Here is a 21,887-nt window from a genome sequence, read left to right as displayed (position 1 = left end):
GGAGTCATATGGGCCAAGCGGGAAACGCTCATGGTGATTCGGATTGCAGGGATGCACCGCACACAGAGCCTTCGACAAGGTGTGAGGACACTCAAGCGGGACACTCAAGGGATGCTACGGCAATGGCCACAGCATTTGAACCCCTGAACAGGTCTTTAGAGACATTCCTGACGAGGTTATCAAGAACCAATGAACGCAGTGAGAAGTCCAGAAGATTCTTTAAGAAACCAAGATGCTACAAAGACAAATCTGATGGCTGTATTGATACCTGGATAGAGGTAATGAAGCTGCATTTCGAGGAAGAGGACTTGTCGGAGAGACAGGAATGCAGCGCGCTCACCAGCAACTTAGAAGGGACAGCCCTGAACTGTGTCATGGCCAAGAAACAGTATCAACGTGACACTGCTGAGAAAATCTTCGAAATCTTGTTAAACCGTTTCGGATCAGGGGTGCAGGGGCACCAGGCGATGATGCGCTTCGAGAAACGGAGGCAACGAGAAGATGAAACAATAGACAAGTTTCTCGATGATTTGGAAATGCTGAGAAGACGCAGCCAACCGGATGAGTCAAACCGAAGGATGAACCTGGCCGTAGCCTCAAAATTCATCGATGGTGTGAAAAATGACGAACTTCGTACGATGCTAGCAACGCATTACACACCACTATCAACTAATGCGCCAACACCGGAGGAGTTGAGGCTCAAATCAAAAGAGTATCTATTGTTGAAACCTCCTTCGAGATCTGGATATTACAAGAACAATTATGGCAATTTTAACAACGGACCAGCAAACCAAGGGAACAATTGGTACAAACCGAGGGATGATATGGACAAGAGACGCTCTTGTGCTAATTGCAGTTCAACAGACCATCATGTGTCAGCATGCCCAGCTTACAAGCAAGGCATGAAAGCAATAGGCTTTAGCCTCGAGGACGAAGATGCGTCAGAGTTGGACCAGGAGGATTTCATGAGAGGAGTAATTGCGAAATTCGGCCCGAGGTGTTTCTTTTGTAACTTGGAAGGTCATTTTAAATCAGATTGTCCGCAATTCTGGGATGCAGTGGCAGACATCAAGCATCCAAGACATGAAGAAGCTTTGTCAGGAGTGAAAGCCAGCAAGGCTCGACTTTTGAGTGAAGCGGAGGCACGCAGAAAGGATAAACCTCAAGAGCTGGTGGCAAAGAAGATGCAAGCGGTAACAGAAGAAGCACGTGAACCGGAACCAGCAACTGCGGCCGATGACTTCAAAATCAATTATAGGGCAGCTGCGAGGGATGCTATAAATAGAGTACAGCAGGAACTAGTGACGAAAGAGATTGAGCAAAAGGTGAAACTCGAGCTGGAGAATGAAAAATTACAGGAGCAACTGAACGCCTTTGAAGCAACGGAAGTTGAAGAGGCAAAAGCACCAAGCAGCTTGAGCATGAAACTTAATGTTATCTCGGGTCAGAGGTTCGGTATGGCACCGCAAGGAAGTAAAATACAGTCGATAATCTCGGTGGCTGGGCATCAGGTAATCAGAAATCTGAGTGAACCATCTGAGTTCACTTTGATGCATTTGGACACATATGCAGACTATCTGAGGCAGATGGAGCCACGCACCGAGTCGAGGGCTGTGAGGGCACTACTAACCACGGGTGGCCCTCGCATGAAGAAACTTCATGGACGCTACCTAGAAGTCTATGGGCCGTATCAAGTGATGCTGAACGTGGATGGGATCAGTATCTACACCAGGACTTATGTAACAAAAGATGATGACCAAATAGGGCAGATCTGTTTGGGTGAAGAGGAACTCAAAGTCCGCAGGATAGGCCATGACGCCATGATGGAACAAGACGCGGTACACATTGGATATGAAGCAGATGTGACAGCACACCTGCTCCACACCAACGGAACAAAAATCGGAGTCACAGGGCTTCTGGACACAGGAGCGGTGGTGAGTGTGATGCCGATAAAAACTTGGGAAAGAATGGGCTTCACACGGGAAGATCTGATTCCTACGAACCTCCGACTGGCCGCCGCAAATCGAGGAGCCATCTACGTAGCCGGAAGAACACCGATAACGGTCCTTCACATGGGAGGACGAGACCTTTGGATGAGCTTCCTGGTGGTAGAGAATCTGGACGACGCCGACCAATTCATCTTGGGCAGAGATTTTGTCAGGAATTTTGACGTGATGATTGACTTGAACAACGGTCTAATACGGATTAGAAACCCGGACCGAAAGTATGTTAAGAGACCAATTAATAGGATAATAACAGATGAAAATAAGGTACCAGTTTTTTTGGATAGAAAAGTAAAGTTACAACCAGGACAAGCTGTAGTAGCAATTTTTAGAATGAGAAATTTAAATTCGTTAAGTGATAGCAAACAGGTTTGCTTAGTACCGAATCCAAATAGTCAGAGTTCGGTGATTTTAGGCCGGAGCTTCTCGGTAACGCGAAACGGACTGTGTGTCAGTGTGTTGTTGAACACACTGGACACCACGGTTTCAATCCAGCGTGGAAAGAAGCTTGGCTACGCCTTGCCGATGAGGACCGACTATGAGGAGACAGAAAACTCGAAGAAATATAGTGTGAAAGACTGTCCTTATCATGCAAATAAAGATAAAATCTTAAAGAGAATTAATGAATTAAAATCTATTCATAAATTGTTTTCAATGAAATCCGAAACGGACGACGGCTTATCAAGCTGCTCGAATTTTCCGGAACGCCCCTCGTCATATGAACTAGATTATGACAAACCGGTTTTGCCAGAAATAGAACATTTGAAAGGAAAAATAGGTGAGGGAGATTTCGAAAAATTGCGGGACCTCCTAGATCGGAACGCCGAAGTATTTTCAAAACATAAGGCGGACATAGGTTGCTGTAATTTCGTCGAACACGAAATCGAACTAGAAGAGGGCGCCGTTCCCCATAGGGAAGGCGCAAGGCGAATGACGCCACATAAATCGGAAGTGTGCCGAGCGGAAATAGAAATGTTGCTTGAATACGACATGATAGAACCCTCGAAATCGCCGTGGGCTTGCGGGGTAGTCATGGCGAAAAAGAAAGGGGGCAGCTTAGATTTTGTTGCTACTTTCGTTACTTGAACGCGGTAACGATTAAAGATGCGTACCCGATACCGCGAATAGACGAGAGCCTATCCAAACTTGGTGATGCAAAGTTCTTCACCACATTGGACTTGGGTTCTGCCTTCTGGCAGGTTCCTCTGCGAAAGAAGGAGAGAGAAAACCGGATTCGCGTGCGAATTGGGGTTGTACCAGTGGAAGAGGATGCCCTTCGGCTTGTGCAATGCAACAGCAACTTTTCAAAGGCTGATGGCTCAGGCTTTGACAGGAGTGACCAAAAAGTTCGGGAATCTCTTGATGTGCTACGTGGATGACGTAGTCATAGCGACACCAACCCTGGAGGATCACATTGATCGACTCGATGAGGTCTTCGGATGTATGAAAAGAGCAGGCTTGAAATGCAAACCATCGAAATGTGAAATCCTTAGGGATTCGATCAAGTACCTGGGAAGAATGGTGGACAGGCATGGTGTGAGGCCAGATCTGGAAGCAGTAGAAGCAGTGATGACATGGAAAGCTCCAAGAACGGACACACAGCTCATGAGCTTCCTAGAGTTTGCCAATTACTACCGAGAATTCATAAAAGGATACGCGGACAAGGTGTACCCGATGCAGAAGCTGATGCGCAACAAAATGGAACGATGAGGCACAGGTTGCCTTCGAGAACATAAAGCGGGAACTGTGCGAAGCGCCAGTGCTGGGTATGCCTACAGAAAAGGGCATGTATGTTCTCGACACAGACGCATCGGTGGTGGCCATCTCAGGAATATTGCATCAAGAGCAAGAATGGAACGGAAGAACAGTTCTCCGTCCCATTGCATACGGCAGCAAAGTCTTGAGTGACACAGAGATGAAATATGGCGCACCAAAAGCAGAAATGTTTGCAGTAGTCACCTTCGTGGAGAAGTACCGTGCATACTTGGGGAGCGCTCCCTTCAAGTTACGCGTGGACAACAGAGCGTTATCCTGGTTGAAGACCTACTCGATGGATCAGAGTTATATTGGTAGATGGATAGTAAGACTGGATGGCTACCATATGATAATCGAACATAGGATGCGTGATAAACACCAGAATGCTGACAGCCTCAGTAAGAAAACTGAGTTCTATGAAAGATTGGAGCAGAAGCAGGCCAATCAGGCGGAAGTAAAGGAGGGATTCTCGTTTTTGGACAAAGAAACTTATGAAGCGCTTCCCTTAACGAGATGGTTGGATAAATCAGGACATCCAATTCCAGGGCACCCTGAGTTACCTGTAGAGAAAGCAGCCGAGATAAAGATCCTGTCCAAGGAGGATCCGGTCCCCTTAGATTTGTTGCTGCGCTCGAACCTGGTCCAGCAAGAACTCTCTCGCATGAATATAAACAGCCTCTCATTATTGGATAAAACGGTGCAAGTCACACCACAAGTAATGCGGATGCTGGGTGGATTGTTAGAAAGAGAAGTGACCAGAGATGACCCCGAGTGGACAGCAGCAGTGGCATCGCTGACAGTCAGTGAGAAGGTGAAGATCATGCCGTCCAGACGACAACACGAAGAGAACGAGAGGGATTGTAGGACAATAGTTCAGCAACTAGTATCCTCAATACCCCAAGAGATTTTAACCAGTACTTCTTACGGACAGAAAGGACAGGAGAGCGGCAAGCAAAAGAAAACTGTCACCTTTGTAGACCGGGATAAAGAGGGTGAAGTTGTAAAACAAAATCTACTGCAAGACTATTTGTCCGGGGAGAAGGATAAGGAGAAAAACCAGCGATCACAAGATCAACACCCGGGACAAGTGAATTGGTCCGGGGAGTCCGAGATAGACGAGAAAATTCCTGATGAGAAACAGGACCTAGAGAACAAGGTTTTGTCCGGGGAGTTCAGATGGATGCGAAGGAAATACAGACATGATCTGGAGGAGCGTGCAGTCTCCAGCATAACACCTTCGACGGATGATGAATCCCGAAACTCAGGAATGGATACCTATTCCGACAGGAATTCGACCTCGGGATCGGAACTGTCAGAACTAGCGATACACACGCTACTAGTGGAAACTCGGGCAAAGGACCTGGACAGAGAAGTGTACCAGGATCCTGACAGTGATCGCTACCTAATACCAAGCGAAAGAGTCTTTGACAACGCAGCGGATGACTTAGAAACGATAGCGGTATCGAAACGTTCGATAAGCCTGTTGCCGCAGAAAGAGGTAGTCAGGACTGATCTTCAACCGTTTCAGCAAGAAACACAACCGTTGGCGAAGATTTGGTGCGTTAAGATGGAAGAAGACACACATCAGCCCAACGAGCTGAATAGTCAGATGAGGGTCATGAAGACGTACTTGAAGGCGAGATACAGACTCTCGGACCTTCTAAGGGCGCAGAGAAATGATCGCATGACAAGCAACCTAAAAAGGTGGATAGAAAACGGTGCACCTGACAAAGGTGACCTGGAAGAAGACAGCTATAGGATCCTGAGACAATACTTCATGCAGAAGGAGGGGAGATTATATCTGAACAAGGACGGGATCGTGGCTTGCAGGAGAAGAGAAGAAGACAAGGTCTTATACAAATATAACGCGATAGTGTTGCCGCAACTCTATCAGACAGAACTATTATTCAGGTCGCATGATCAGATGGGCCATCAAGGGATCGACAAAGTGTATCAGAGGATCCTGAAGCGCTTTGAGTGGCCTGGGATGAAAAAGGCATGCGAGAAATGGGTGACAGCATGTCTGTCATGCCAACAGGTCAAGGATCCTAGGAAGTTGCGATTTCCTTTACAATCAATTGAGTCGTCTGAATTCAACGAGGTGGTGCAGATAGATCACCAGAAGGTATGCATGACAGACAGCGGTTACAACCAAGTCTTGGTCATGATAGATCACTTCACGAAGTATGCAGAGGCCGTGCCCTGCATCACTGCCTCGGCGGAAGAGACATGCGACCACCTGATCAATACGTGGATAGCAAGACATGGTTGTCCAATGACGTTTCAATCGGACAATGGAACGGCTTTCGTAGGCGAGCTTACGAAAGAGCTTATGAGACGGTCACAAGTCGCTCAGGCTCACTCCACGACATACCACCCTCAGACGAATGGCTTAGTGGAAAGACAGAATAGGACGTTAGTGTCGATGCTGAGGGTATATTGTTCCAGGTACATGACCGATTGGGACAGATACCTTCCACAGGTGATGGGAGCTTATAATAGCACGCAACACTCCACCACTGGAGTCAGTCCACACATGATGCTGACGGGACACGAGAAGTCTTTACCCTTGACATTCTTCTACCCAGAGTATGAGGGAAAGAAAACATCTCCACAGGTTTACGAAAGGGACGTGATCAGACGTCAACAGGAGTTGAACGATCTGTGTAGACGAAATACTCAGCAAGCACAGGCAAGGCAAAAGAAAAGATTCGACAAGAAAGCAGCTGGTGCAAAGGCTTACTCGGTGGGAGACTACGTATGGGTATTTCAGAACGTTATACCACCGAAAGGGACAAAGAAACTTCTAAAGAAATGGAGGGGACCCTTCATGATTACGGAGGTGCACCAGGAGGGACGCTTTTATAGACTGAGTACTGGCCGAGCCGCCCACTACGAGAACATCAAGCCACACAATCCATCGACAGAAGACTGGTGTATACCTGCAGACATGGAAGAAGGGGATTATTTAATGATGGATCCTGCTTGTGAGGTCAATGAAAAAGGCACCAGGGAGAAGAACGATGGAAACGAGGTCGTAGAGGAAGGTACGGATACACCATTGGACCTGGATCCAAACGAACAGATCGAAGCGGAAGATGAAACCTTACCCTACGCAGAAGAGGATTGGCGGGATCCCGAACAGACAGAGGTTCCCAAGAACTTGGACCAGATCTTCCGTTCACGATTCAGACTCGTCAGAAGGACGGGACGAGACAAAGAAAGAAATACAACCCTTACGGTGACGACTTTGTAGTGGATAGGATAGATCTAAAGAAAATAGTGGAGGAAGTAGTGGGTTTAGAGGAAATAACCGTGTCACAAGACATTGACATAGTCGATGATCACAACGATGAGTGGGTTGACGACTGGTCGAAACCCGAAGTAGAATTCGACGATGAGCAACAGCAGTCAAATGATCAAGACCTGACGAACCTGCGTGTCTTAGAGTGGCTGAACGAAATGACATCAGACCCTAAAGAGACCAGCGTTACGATTCAAGACGTAGATCGTGAAAGCGCGAAATACATTAAGACCGAACGAGATGATCCTTCCTGGGCTGCCCAGGAAGGACAACTTCTCATTCCAGCTTCTAACCTTGACTTAATACCCGGTATGCGATCGACGGGGACGCCGATGGATATTTTTGTCCGGGGAGTGGGGGTAGGACTTACCCACACTGAAATTTTGATAATAAAAAAATTAAAAATAGCAAGAGAAACAGGAGACTTAGAAGCAGAAACAGGCGAAGAACCTAAGAAACCTGATATAGGCAGGGTAGTTGAGTCATATTTTAATTTACCAAATGAATATTCTAGTAACTTAATACTAACAGACAGTGATTTCATACTCACAAACAGAACATATGCGGTAGCAATCACCGCAGACATGAGTTTTAGGACGGCGCTAGCGGCAGATTTTAAGAGGGAATATAAAAACGTGGAATTCCTTTGGAAGCAAAGACCAGGGATAGGGGGCGTAGCAGCCTTACCTCCGGCGGTGTCGCAGATACCGGGAAAGTTCTTGTGCTTCTTGGTAACGAGGGCGACAGAGAAGCAGCACGTGGACCCAGAAAACCTAGTCTTGTCTTTGACGAGGCTGAGGGACTTCCTTGTGGAAATGGACGTGAAGGAGCTCTCGCTTCCAGTGTACGATCCAAATAGAGGAAGACTGCATCCTCGGGAATTGTACGCGCTTGTACACGTGATATTCTCTGATACGAACATACAAGTATATCTACATAAGAAATATTATTTAAGTATAGGCTGAGTGATGTGCGAAAGAGTGTTAGGCCAAAGACCAAGTTGCATGTAATATGTGATATGTGTGTTATGTTATGTTATGTTATGTGTTAGGTTATTAAGATCATGGGTAAGTAAGCGTTAGTGACCATGAACAACTAAATGACGATCTTGGGAATAGATCCAAAGTTTGGACTGTCCAATCTTAGGTCGAATTCCAAAATTTTAGAAACCAATTGATTTTAATAAATTTTAGGATAAATATCTTTTTATCTGAACGGTTTTAAGCAGATTTTAACGATATATGTTAAGGTGAAACTGACAGGTGTGACAGTCGTGATTCCTTTTCTAGATCCTGATTGATCATTTAATTGCTCATTTGAGTCAAAACTTGAAATCGAAATCAAATCAAACTTGGAAAGAACAGTATGGACAATTTCAATCTGGATGAATTGATGGACCTGGCAGAGGCATATGTAGGACCGATGGTAGATGCGATCTATCGTCGGCTGATCGAACGAGACTTCGCTCTGGAGGACCCAAAGGTGGTCATGTTGCTGACCGCCCTGATTAACATCTTGGGGCACGACAACCGTGGGGACCGCCCCACGGAAGTCCTGTTGATGGCAGCATATGGAGAAAGAGGAGTACTAGACCGCCCGAACATGAGAGTGATGAGGTGGAGAAACGGGGCTCTCTCAGGGAGTGACTTGGCGAATGAGCCTGGATTGGGAAGTTCTAGGACATACCAACCAGGTGAGATGCCAATGCCCTCTAAGCCTAAACCTGGGCTGACGAGAATGCATCGGGAGATGAACAGCGAGGCGACCTCGTCTGGTTCACCACTGAGAGCAGCTGTGCCACCAAAAAGGGCGAAAGTAACACAGAAGGTTCAGACGAACCAAACCATACAAGATCTGGACGAGATGAACGATCAGCTGAGAAGTACGAAGAAGGAGTTAGACGATATGACGAAGACCATGCTGGCGATGGAGGAAGACCGGGACATGTGGAGAAAGTTGTTTGAAGACTGCAACAAAAAGCAGGGTCAAGAGATCGAACGCTTAAGGCAGGAATACAAAGAGCGATCGGAGCAGGTGGCGTTGACAACGGCCGTGGAGAAAGTAATACCTGCAAGGGATATTCCTCGTGGGCAGTCCCCGATGGAGCTCTTGACGCCTCGAGAAATGAGTCAAACAACGGAGACACGACCTCCAGTAGAGACAAATCGAGTAACAATCCCGGATCCTAGTGACACCCTGGGTGATCCCGTCGTAGAACAGACAGTGAGAAAACTGATAGAGACAGCTGGACGATTGGTCGCTAACAAGAATGCACCAGGTTCCGGGTTGACTGCACCCTATGGAACGATTGACGATACGGGCAGAGTACAACTCTCCCAGACAGTAATCAGACAAGGGATGAGTAACGTGACACCACTCATGGGGAACTCGAGAATCCCAGAGAGGAAAGTAAGGAAGATGCCAGCGAAGAAAGTGTCTCGTGTAATAGACGTGCAGAAGAATAATCAATTGAAGTATAATTTCACGGGAGTGCCGGAGACAGATCCGAGGGCCTGCTTCAATCGAGCTACCTGGAGCCCGGCTGTGAACCTGCAGCAACCACCACTCGGGACATCTCACCTGATATTGGGAGACAGCTTAGTCAGAGTGCTGTCGAATTTGAGGACCTCATGGGTCACCACGGTGATGGCCTTTGGAGGCGCGACGATTGCCCAATTATATCGCATGGTGGAGCTGATGAATCCAGGGAAGATACCCAATGTGATGATCTTAGTTGGGACGAATGATATCTCCAGAGGATCAGATGAGCAGGAAGCACTGTGGGAAGTAATGATGGTGTGTTTGTTCACTACTCTCTGGCAGAAGTTCAGTTGCGCGGTACTGACCGTTTGCACGGTGCCAATGAACGCAAGAAGCCTGACAGCATCAGGAAGAAGGCACAACGAGGGAGTCATGAGATGGAACAACATCTTGAGAAACCTAGCAAATCGAAATGCCGGAAGAATGATCCTCATGGACATTGAACATGAATTGAGAGCCATGGATCAAGCCAGACTGACCACAGATGGCATCCACTTCGACAGTGTCGAAGAACAAGCTTGGTTGAATCGAGTCTTCCAAGAACGGTTGGATGAGCTGGAAGCAGAACTCTTCGACACAGGAGTGCTGAAGGAAGAGGGAACGGTGAGTGATACGGTGATCACCACCTTTGTGCCTCCTAACCTGGAAACACGCTTGGGTACGGTCCAGCCGTCACAAATTACCGGCAACAAAGCTCCGGTGAACCAGGTCGAAGAACAGACGTACAGGATCGGTTGGGAGAAGCACCGATGAGCAGGACAATTCATCCTAGGAGAAGGATAGGACCTGTCAACCAACCAATCGAAGAAGTAGCAGCACATCTAGATCGGACACTAGATCGGAGACGACGAGTACCAGTTGAGAAGAGAGACCGAGCAGAGGCTCATTGATGTGGTCGCGATCCATACCGTCTCCTTGGCATATATACAAAGACGAACCAATAAAGCTGGACCTACAGAGAGTGAGCTTCATCGAAGATGCAAGGAGGATGCTGAATGGAGCGACGCTATCCGTCAGCAGGTTGTACTCGATAACCGGCGTAGACTGGTTGATAGCCGCTAGCATAAATTTCAGCTCCACGACGGCCTTGAGATTTGCCGACTTGGAGGGACTGCCCTCCAACAACACAATGGGACCTGTGAATGCAAGACCGTTGCAAGATGTGAGATTGAACCATGATGAGAGGAATCGTGAAGAAAGACCAGGAAGATTCCTGACGGCGAGAGCGCCGATTGGACAACACGTGAAGATATTTAGGCAACTGACGACACCACCTGGTCATGTGAAGGAGAGGGTGTACCCAAAACTAGTGAACCTAGATGGTGATGCCCAGAGATATGGCGGATTGACAGCGATAAAGAAAGATGAGACCATCTTCGCCTTCTACGACAAAGCAGAGATGAGAAAGGCCAAAATCATGGTAGTAGCGAATTCAGAGTTCGTGTACACCTCTAAGTCTTTGTTTTGGCCGGACGTCATAATGCTGGCCGCAGTTGACCTGGACCTATTGCAATCAGTGTCATTGGCTATAGGGGTACAAAGGCAGACAGAAATGAACCCGATAACGATTGTGTTTGCTGGCATCAATGACCATCTGCACAGTAGAGGTTTTCTGAGCAGGCTCAGAGATTCTGCAACAGCAGAAAACGCAGTATGGCCAGCGATAAAAGACATCCTGGAGTCGATGGGTGAAGTGGTGGACGCGACGAAGGAGGGATCATTCAATAAAGTGACGTTGAGAGTAGTATTCGCGTTGTCTCCGGGATATGCACATCTCCCGGATGGACTGAAATTTGTGTATGCAATGGTAGCCTTACTTTCGGAGGGAAAATATGATGTGATCATATCAGCCCCGAATCGCATGATAGAAATGGAGAACCTGAGGCCACTTAAGGCTGAACTGCCTGCAGTATGGTCAGATATCTCAAACGCGATGAGAGGGTTCAAGGACCACGCGCTACACATGTTGGTGTTGGACGAAGTGCTGGGGTTGGAACTGTCCAACTTCAGTCGGCAACTCAAACTGAAACCAGGAATAGATGACGACCATCGAGTGATCACGGCAATGTCCAACGACTTGTGGTTCCGAGCAATGGAAGTGGCGAGTGAAGACACGAGAAGAAAGAATTCACTGGAGACGAGAGCTCATCTGGAAGCGATGGTGCTGAGAACCAAGCCGGAACCAAACCAGTGGCTACACCTGAATCCTAGAGTAGCGGCATTGGGTGCAGATGCTTTTCAGCAAGGCCCAGTAATGATCGCTAAGATACACGCCTACTTGTTGAAGGAGGTGAACCTGGCGGAAAATGCCGGAGAAAAGACAGCTGAGTTCGTGAACAGAATGTGTCAGATTACTCTGGAAACCTTCTGGACCCAGGAAGTGAAGGGACAGGAAGGATTTGAAAGGACAGACAGCATGCTAGAAGGGTTGGGAGCCGGATGGACCGCGTCCTTCTTGGCAAAAGTTTACCCGAAAGTCTCGCACTATTTGATAAAGGAATTCCTCCAAGCAGTAGTGAAAGTATCGATAGTGGAATTAATAGCCTTGTTCGTGACGTTCGGAGCGGAGATTTTCGTAAAAGGACCGGCGATACTGCTTACGGATGGAATACAGAACCTGCGACTAGATGGACTTCTGACATTGATCGCAATAACCCACGGAAACTTGGGAGGACTGATGAAACTGGCACGTTGTCCAGAGCAGATGAAAGAGAGAGTGAGGAATCTGGATATGAAAAAATCCACGGACTCGTGGAACAAAATAAGAGACCTGAGACACACTCTTATCCAGTATCTCTTGCAGCAAAATTGCTTTGGAACCGGAGAAGACGAGACAATTGAAAGAGAGGAAGATGTTAGACGACATGTTGGAGGCATGCCGCTATTAACAGATTTGAGCTTAGCTATGAGAATCGATCCCTTGGCGCTGATCAGAGGAGTCACGGAGTTCGTGACAGTGATCTATGGACCAGCAGTCACCTTTGCGTTCCCTGACGTTAAAGTGGAAGCATATAGGAGGTCGGTGCTGCACCTGAACCTCATATCGGCAGTGGACGGTAGTACACTGAACTGGTGCGAGCAGCACGCATTGCGAGAGCTCATGAGTGAAGATCTGTTATTTGCGAAAATATCGGAGCCAGAGATGACAGTCATCAATTTTGACGATCACTTCTGTGACCGCATGGGAGAAGTAGAAAGAGGGCACATCGAGGTGTTTCCAAAGCTTTGGATTCTGAGGCCCTATGACAAAACGAATGGTGAAATGACCAGAGTGCCTCGTCTCACAGCAGCCTATCACAAAGTGAGAGAAGAGACGAAGGACTGGGGCGATTACAAGAAGCTACCGGAGGCAATCCCTGAATTCCCTCTGATAAGAAGGATGCTGCTCGGAGCAGTCTCCGTAGTACAAACTCCTAGATTGAGAGCATTCGAAACCAATGAAAGGAGAGTAGGGAATTTCATGGGAACGATGGATCCATACTTCGTAGGGAGAAATGCCGCCGTGTTACAGTACACACGATTTGCATACACGGATCAAGCGACGAGAAGGCGAATAAGCAACGCCGCTACTCCCAAGCCTGGAAGAGTTGATGAGGAATGGAAAGGACTAGGCTTAGCTCCGATGAGAATGAGAGGCAGGACAGAATTGCCTGAAGCCTCATTGATCCTGACCAGTGTGAGGAAGGAGATGAAAATTGGAGGAGTATTGCAGACGAGAACTTTCCTAGCACCCTTCGGCTGCGAAGAAATCAAAGTGGTCCATGGAGAAGAGGAAGATAAATCGGCCGGTACATTGCTCATACCGAGATTCCATGAAGAAGCCGACAATGACGAACAAGGACCATCGAACTCGAATAAGGATAAGTCAGAAGGAGATGACGGACAGGGTGGAAGCCGTCAGACTGAAGAACCCATGCAACAAGATCAAGCTGGTGGGGAAGACGACAGGGCATCGACAGGAGGAACATCCAGCCTGGATTTTAACATCTTCAGTGATCTTGAAAACAATGCGGATACGTTGGAAGCAACTGAACCAGCGGATGAAGGCACCTCGACACTGGAGCCTCCGTCAGCCTTTATGGAAATGAAACGGAATTTGCCGGAGAGCAGCTCTCCTGGCAATTCAAGAAATAACGACCAGAGAATCCTCACGGAATCACCTCGGAGGAGAAGAATAGAGGCCTCAGCCAGAGTACCTTTCTTGGGAACGCTGCCCGAAGAAGAATGGGAAGTACATCACCGAGACCACGAGAGTAGGACGGGATGTAAGCTGGACAGAGTGGCGTTCATGGAAGAAGTCTGGACTGTGATTCAGAGCTATGGGACCCAATCCATTCTCAAAACAGGTCTCAATCAACCCTTGATGAGAGAAGTACTTGACAAGCTTGATGAGTGTGAAGCAAGACCGAGTGAGTTATTGATCGACTCGGCTACTGATGAGAGTGAAGCGAATTCTCCCATCAAGATGACACCGCAGGATGATGGAGAGGTGGTGTACCTGTCAAGGACCAGGAGAGGAACGATGCGATCGAAAATGGTGATTGATAAAATCAATGCGATGAAAATGAAGTTAGGCAGCAGAGTGATGCCGAGGAGAATTGGAAAGACAAAAGTGGATTCAGAAATATCGATGAAAGCTGGTAACTCAGCGAAAAGGAAGCGAGTCGAAGAAGTCATGGATTTGGGGCAAGGTGATTATCAATTGTCTGGCACAGATAGAATATTAACCGATATAGCGATGGTGCCACCCATTCTCATGGCGGGAATAAAGTCAACCGGTTATAAATCCAAAAGGAGTGACCGCACTCTGACTGGAGCAACGTTAGAAATGGAAATACTCAGCCAATGTGGAGAGAGCAAAATGAGGGACTTCAAGCCATCTCCCATGAATCATGGAAAGGGAAGTGTTGCAGGACAACTAACACCAGTGGAATACAACCGACTAACCGTGTCGGAGACAGTGTCGATAGATGAACCCACCGGTGGATACATGGAGATGTTGGAATACCGAAACTCGGCTAGAGGGTATGTAATGGCCCTGGAAGACGAAAAAGCCATGGAGGGTTATCTGGAAATGATGTTACAAGGCACCACCCTCAAGCAGAAGGCGTATGGAACTTTGGCGTCGTCTGACGTAGAGGCGGAAACGATCGAGCAGTTAGTGAGCCTTCCATGGAAAGCAGTAGTGTTGAGGTATTTCGAGGAAGAAATGAGGACTACGCCAAGAATACATGCTCTCGTGGCAGTACCTTACGTAAGGACAGAGTTACAACTCAGGTTCGCCTGGTGTATGATGGGACTGACTCGCGAAGAATATGATTCAGAAGAAAGAAAGAGATCAAAAGAAGAAAAGGTTTTCCTTATGACGAATCTGAGGGATCTGATAGTCCAGGAGGGAGCAGCAGTAGCGTGTGCGAAGCGGAGAGATGCTCTCTGTTTGATTCGATTCCTGATAGAACAGATTTCAGTACCTGCATTAAACACTTGTGAAAATGTTGAAGGAAGGCGATGAGCGAACGAAAGCCTTGTTCTTAATAGCAATGCTGGAGATGCAGCAAAGTAAACCGATGAGGGTGAACATGAAAGAACCTGAAGAATTGGAACCCATGAAAAAGATAGACGAGATCAGGAGATTCTCAAACAAGGAGTTGAGACTCACTAAAGAATCTATGGGAGCATTGCCGAAATCCAGTGAATACTGTGGACCGATCAAGAAGAAGTCATATAGCTATGTATCTGGGATCTTAGGGATAGCATACAATCCTTTCCTGAGTGAAGACATACGTGATTGCTTCCATGATTATGAGCAGGCGGTGTTACTAAGATTCTGGACGTCCAGAATTGTAACGATTAAAAGCGTCAACAATTCACAGGCCAAATTGGGACTGGTATTGGAAGAAGAGGTGACTGCACCTTCAGTACCAAAATCCGACAAGAGAGTGGAGTTTGGGTTGGGATTCTCAGATGAATTACTGAGAACGAGCTTGATGGCAGTGTGGGAATTGATGAGACCATCATGGTGTCCTAGTCCCAACGCTGACTCAATATTACGGGCGACACAAGACGTACAGAGGGAACTGAATGCAGACTGTAACCTGCGTGACCTCAACATCATATATAATGTGATGATAACAGCCTCTAAGAGCAACGGAGAAGATAAAGTGGAGTTGCCTGGCTGGGGACCAGAAGACTGGGTCAAACCTGGTAGCTGTCTGGCGGAAGTCTGTGGACTAGAGGGTCACGTCTGTGGAAGTCTAGACTGTGTGAAAACCCTGGAGAAGCAACACAAGCAGTTGACAGTATTGTTTGGAAATGTAGTGATGAAAGCAAGAACGGGAACGGAACTGATAGCGGATTGCCATGGAGGAACAGATGTGAATCTAGTGACAGCACTAGGATTCTACAGCATGTTTGGTTCTTTAGAGTCACTATTGAATCTAGAACAGAAACATGAGATGGTCACAGCCATCAGCGTAGAAGTATTCCCAGGAGTTCTGCAGACTGAGCAGAAGTATATAGGAAAATGGAGGGAAGCAATCGAGACAGAGATGAACATCAGACACAGCGAAACTTATTGTAGACCATCAGGAGCACGATATTTGGTGGGCTCAACGTTGGCTCCAATGTGCAAGAGCAGATATCCTGTACATTTTGTAGCTGTGGACGTAAAGAGTACAAGAACGATTGTGGATCAAGCCTTCTCAGTGCCGAAGTGTGTGAGATTAGCGAGGATGTCTGAAAAGTCTTACGAGTTACTATGTAAGATGTTCTCAGCAATTCCAGAGAGAACCAAAGAAGAGTTGGAGTCAATACTAGGAAAGAAGTTCATGGGATATGTGAGCGGGAACTTCAGTGACTTTGAAAAACAGAAACAGGGAGGATCAACTGTCACAGATTACAATGCAGTAGATGAGAATGATGAAATCCACCGAGTGATGATGGAAGTGGAACCATTGCTGGAAGCTTCGGGAAAACGTAATTGGAGGAGCATCATGTTGACGCATGATGAGTTTCCTTGCCACTGCTTGCTGCAGACCTGGTGGTATCCCAAGCGTAGTAATCTGATGTTGATCTGGGACTCTGGAGAGCTGCTCTCCATGGGTTTACCAGATTCATCACAGCCCGTAACAATAGTGATAGTGGGAGTTATGATGGCAATACGATGGCTGGAAGCTCATGTGAGAGAAAATAATAGACAGGAGGCACCGACGAGAGAACAATTGCGGAAATTAGATTGTCTAAAAGATTTAGATCTTTTTGAGACAATGTGCAAAGTTCTAAGCATTCCGATGGAAGTGAAGAAGATATGGGCAAGAAAACGATTGATGCCATGGTTCAGAGCTAACATGACTGCATGGTTGTACGAGTATGCGAAAAAGCATATGTCGAAGCATGGCAGAGTATACAGTGAATATCAGCTGGACATTGGGGCAGGAGCTTTCAAGCGAGCTTTCGTGACCCATCGGAATGCACTGACCACCGCTGTGAAAAGAATTTCCAGGACGAGCGAGCGTAGTGGAAATGAGAAGGCAGAGATGCTGACAGAAGATTTGGAGAGAAACGTGACGTTGTGTCTCCACAACAGCTTCTGTAGAAACAGAGAATCAAACGTGGATCCCCTACCTTGCTGTAAGCAGAGGGTGGAAGAGCAGAAGTGTTGGAGGACGGCTTCCAACAGCGTCAGGATAGTCAATGACGTGCTACAAGACACGGAAACCGAAAGTGCGGAGTCAGTGTCACAGGAGGAGGAAATGGAGCATTGACGAATGGTCGAGAAAACAAGAGGCAGCAAGAAAGAAAATTAGAAGAATTTAGAAGTTTTAGAACTTCTAAACGACGAAAAAGAAGAGAACAAAGGGATGATGAAGAAAAGTCAGAACTCAGAATTGTTTTATGTGTGTGAAAAACTCAAGTGAGAAACCAAGCAACCAAGTTGTAATTGAAAACTGAAACATTTAGTTGAGTTCTGAAATTGTTGCATTTATAAGTTTGCATTTTGATTTTAGTTGAAGTGGCTTTAGAGACACTCCTTATTATTTATTTAGAAAGGCTTGAGGGAAGAGTATATTTAAATATTCCAGCCTGCATGATTGTTTTTAATCACTTAGGAAGACTGATCACTTTGTGGTGACATGAAAAACTTGAGTAACTTCTTGAGGAGGGAGGTTGTTACATTGTTCTTTCTAACCACAAAGTTTCTTAGTTTTAATATTCAGGGCAATAAACAAGCAAGATTTCCGAAGGGAAGGAGCATAGTAGGATAATTTTAGCTTGTTGGTTGGCAGGACTGTCCTGCAAGCCAACACCTTTTAAATCTAGGAGAAAAAGTTTCAATCGGGACATTGACACTGGAAGTCAGAAAATATGTTTTATCTTAAGTCATATCCTCAATGTGCAGATTAATGAAAGAATTTGAAGGCTTTAGTGATGTAGTATGATGCCATTTATATTCTGCAGTGAGTCGATGTGACGTAGATAAAAGTAATTTCGTGCATTTTGTAAATTCTGTTCGATGACACTGTAACCATTTAGAACATTGCGCGATTCAATGAGGACATTAACCGGACTGTCCGGGGAGTATGTGACATTCGACCAGAATGTGGAAAATGCAATCTCTGCAGAATTCGGAATTTTAGCAGTAAGCCTTCCGGATTGGTGGTTCTTAAGAACTAAGGGCGTTATTGGAACGTTTAGCCAAACGGTGAAGGCTGGAATATTCTAGTATTTTAAAATTTTAAATTTTCGAAGTGATGACGTAACATTTCTGAGAAACGTCAGAAACGGCCATTTTAGCAAAAAGAACTAAGAAAAACAGAACAACAACGTTAGTTGCGCTGACGAGAACAACTTTATTGAAATTGAAGAAGTCGAAATTGAAGAAAAACAGCAGCAGAGTGCAGAGAACGTTCCGAGTTGCAACTATTGTGCTGCTACAGTAGTTGCAAGGCCGTTGCGAACAATGGTGAAGGGTAAGAAACCAGCCTTCCGTGTTGTCGTGAAATCGAACTTAAGGAGCTTGATTCACCGGATTCAAGAATCCGGAAGGGTCTCGGGACGGAAAACTTTTATTGACTCATATGAAATTTTAGCATCCTGTAATGTCCTGATTTGAATTTAATTGATATTTGGATTAGTTTTGACAAGGATGAGGTGCTAAGAGTTGGGGGGAAAGGGTTGATCCATCTTCGATGGAGATGATGATTTTTATCTACTGAACAAAAACAATAGTAATATAATAAGTAGTAGCCCTGTTTTTAGGAGTGACCTCGTGGTCTGGGGATACTGAGACCCAGCCATGAGCTCACTATCTTTGCATGTAATTCAGTTAATTTGAGCGTTCTGGTCGAAGCCGGAGAACAGTAACGTTTTTGTCGACCCGATGTAAGAAAGACCACCGAAAAGTACTGGCTTGGTAGAGACGGTGAAAAACATGCAAAGCTCTGTTTAGACGCTAGCCAGTCGTCTTAAGACTTAGTTTTGTTATCCGTCGATATGTATCTTCCGGGCGAATGTTACACTGTCTCTGGTTTCTATCGGTTTTCTGCCAAAGATGGCCGTTCTTCTTAATTTGCTCGTCGGAGGTTTCGTCTGTGTCAATCCGGTGGAATGGCACATACTCCCCCGACAGTCGCTTTCTATGTCCCCATTGAAAGCATAACTCCGGGTTATCTTCAAGTGGTGATCCAGTTTTCTGTGATCAACTTACAAATTGCATATAAAATGAACTTCAACTCACCGCTTGTCATATATGGCATCATACTACATTGCACTGCTGTCTAGCATTTTCACAAAATTTGCACTATGAGGAGTTTCCTAGATAACATTTTTTGTCAGTGGCACGGCTACGCATCCGGTAAAATTAACTTAACGTCCTTCACCAAGTATAATCATTCATTTATGCTGTTGCCTTCGATGTTAAAATTAAGAAACTCTGTGGCTAGGAAAAGTAATGAGGTACTCATCCTCTTCGAGCGAGCGTACTCAAACCCTACAAGGTCGCCACAAAGTGAAGATGTGTCGCCACAATAATACTGCTCAAATTTGTAGTTTTCGAGATATATTTTTTTTGATTTAAAAAAAAAATTTTTCAATAAAACTTAGATTTTAAAAATTTCCAAAACTTTGAAGATCACAGTTTTGTTGTTGGAAATTGTGAGGTTACCCTTGAGAACCTTGCCTCTGAATATGACTACTCAAATCTTTGTTGTTTTCAAGATAAGACGTTTCTTAGGAGATTTTCAGAGAACCCAGCCAGATATAAATTGTTTCGCAAAATTTGAAGTTCACATCTCTACAGTGAGGCTCTGTCAGGGTACCTGCAGGGGTTGCGAATCTTGCCGTTTTATAACCCTGCTCAAATTTTTGTAGTTTTTGAGATCTGACGTTTTTCATGGTTTTTCAAAGATAAGTTTTTTAGAAAACTTAAGTTTGAAGTTTCCCAAAGTTTGAAGTTCCCAACGCTAAAGTTGGGTACCACGAGAGTACTCTCAGGAGCTGTAAATCTTACCTCCGAATGCGACTTCTCAATTGATTTTAGTTTCTGAGATGTGGCGTTTCTTCGTTCATTTTATATTTTTCTAAGAACTTATATAAAACTTAAAATGTATTTTGTTCCTCAAAATTTGTAATAAAAAACTTGAATAAAAAGCTTTGCAAAATTTGTAATTACGAACCCTTTAATTGGGTGTTGTCAGACTACATTCAGAGGATACAGATCTTATTTCCATTATATGCGGATTTGTATGAGTTGTTTCACGTTCGTAGCTCCGGTGGTGCGTTACACGCTAGTTGATATCAAAACGTGTTTGTTGGAAAACTTATTTTTAAAAATGCCTTGAATGGCCGACTGGCGCAGTCATATAAAACTATTTCAGTCGTGATTCAAATAGTGTTCCATGTGTTAGTCTAACTTTGGGCTAATTTAAGTCTCATGAAACGAAACTTTTCCTTGTAGTGAAAACTCACGTTTACTCCAGAAAAACTAGTTTTAGAAGCTTCTTTTTGGTGATCAAAAAGTTTTTTCAAAAATAAAATGATTTAATAATAAGAAAAAAGAAATAAACCAGTTAAAAAAGAAAATGAATAAGAAACAAAAAAGAATCATTTTTCATTTTTTTTGCTGTCGACCATACATCATCATTCACTATATGTCTACTCGTTGTGTTAGTTTTTCCATCACAACAAGCACCAAAAAGTGCTTTTTTTGGTAACAACATTGATAACGAGCAACTACTTTCTTTCTCATCAATGTGAAAAACAAGATAATGAAACTTGTTTATTTCGGAGTACTTTCGGCTATACAACCATCATCAGCACTCAAAAACATGAAGTTTGACATAGGGCAAATCACAAAATCCAAACACATAGTAACAAAATACAAGAATACGCAGAAGAGATTCCAGCCAGATGACTCTGGGACAAAGAAACTCGAGTTGCTCACAGCTTCAGCGTCAGCCGAAAGTACTCCGAAATAAACAAGTTTCACATCTTGTTTTTCAGATTGATGAGAAAGAAAGTAGTTGCTTTTTTTATGAATGTTCGCAGCATTCTGTTCTACTTGCACAGCAACCGGCTATCGTTGTAATGACTATTCTTTGAAATGGTTTTCATTGATGCAGCCAGTTAACCCGAAACAACTATGCAATGCGGAGAAAGAGTAATTTATGCTCAAGCTATCGGCCATTCCGGGTCTCTCATTAAAACTCTTGTTTACTCAGTATTTATGATTTTGGAAAAAAATTCATCCTTTCGGTGCACATTTGCGAGAAAACGTTTAAATTAGTTAAGTTAATTTCTAGGTTAAAATGCAAGAGGCGACTGGCTTTCGAAGCGATGTTGAAACACTACTATCCAATTTTATTGATACTGATTCAGTCCGTTTCGAAGATTTTTCTAGAATTTACAAAGAAATGAGTTTTTCTCTTATCTTTTATCTTCTGGAAGACGAAGAGTTGATTATTTTCACGGAAACTGCTTATTCTATAACGAGAAGCTTTCTTCAACCCAAATTTCAGTTTCAAGTCAGAGTTGGTGCGCTCTACTTACTCTATGCGCTGTATTCTCAACAACCATTGACTGGTAAGTTAGAACTTGCCTTAGTATCCTACTTAATTTTTATAGAAACAGAAACTTCTGGAAACAGTTGCCAAATTTATCACAGCAGGTAATAACTATATTGTATTTCAGTAAAAGATCAGACAAAGAGTCATATTTTAACCTATTATAGCAGTCTTCTTTGCCCATATCTGATTTTTTTTAGTGAGTTGCTAGATTCGTTGTGGTAT

At 45.0% G+C, this 21,887-nt stretch overlaps 1 protein-coding gene across 2 annotated transcripts in view; it reads left to right on the top strand.

Moving 5' to 3' along the window:
• The window catches only part of LOC134851230 (snRNA-activating protein complex subunit 1-like), a 75,999-nt gene that overhangs the window by 39,124 nt on the left and 14,988 nt on the right, over positions 1 to 21,887 (top strand). Inside the window, exon 2 of one of the 2 annotated variants that reach the window (XM_063867221.1) lies at positions 21,402 to 21,681. In XM_063867221.1, the coding sequence (XP_063723291.1) occupies positions 21,408 to 21,681 (274 nt within the window). In that variant the 5' untranslated portion in view covers positions 21,402 to 21,407. Of the gene's footprint in view, positions 1 to 21,368; positions 21,682 to 21,887 lie in introns of those variants that run through there. The other variant, XM_063867220.1, reaches the window with a different exon arrangement.

Source organism: Symsagittifera roscoffensis, chromosome 7, assembly GCF_963678635.1.
Source record: "Symsagittifera roscoffensis chromosome 7, txSymRosc1.1, whole genome shotgun sequence".
Classification (NCBI taxonomy): Eukaryota; Metazoa; Xenacoelomorpha; order Acoela; family Convolutidae; genus Symsagittifera; species Symsagittifera roscoffensis.
The sequence above is the reverse complement of the archived record's forward strand: the minus strand, read 5'-3'. Positions and strand labels throughout refer to the sequence as shown.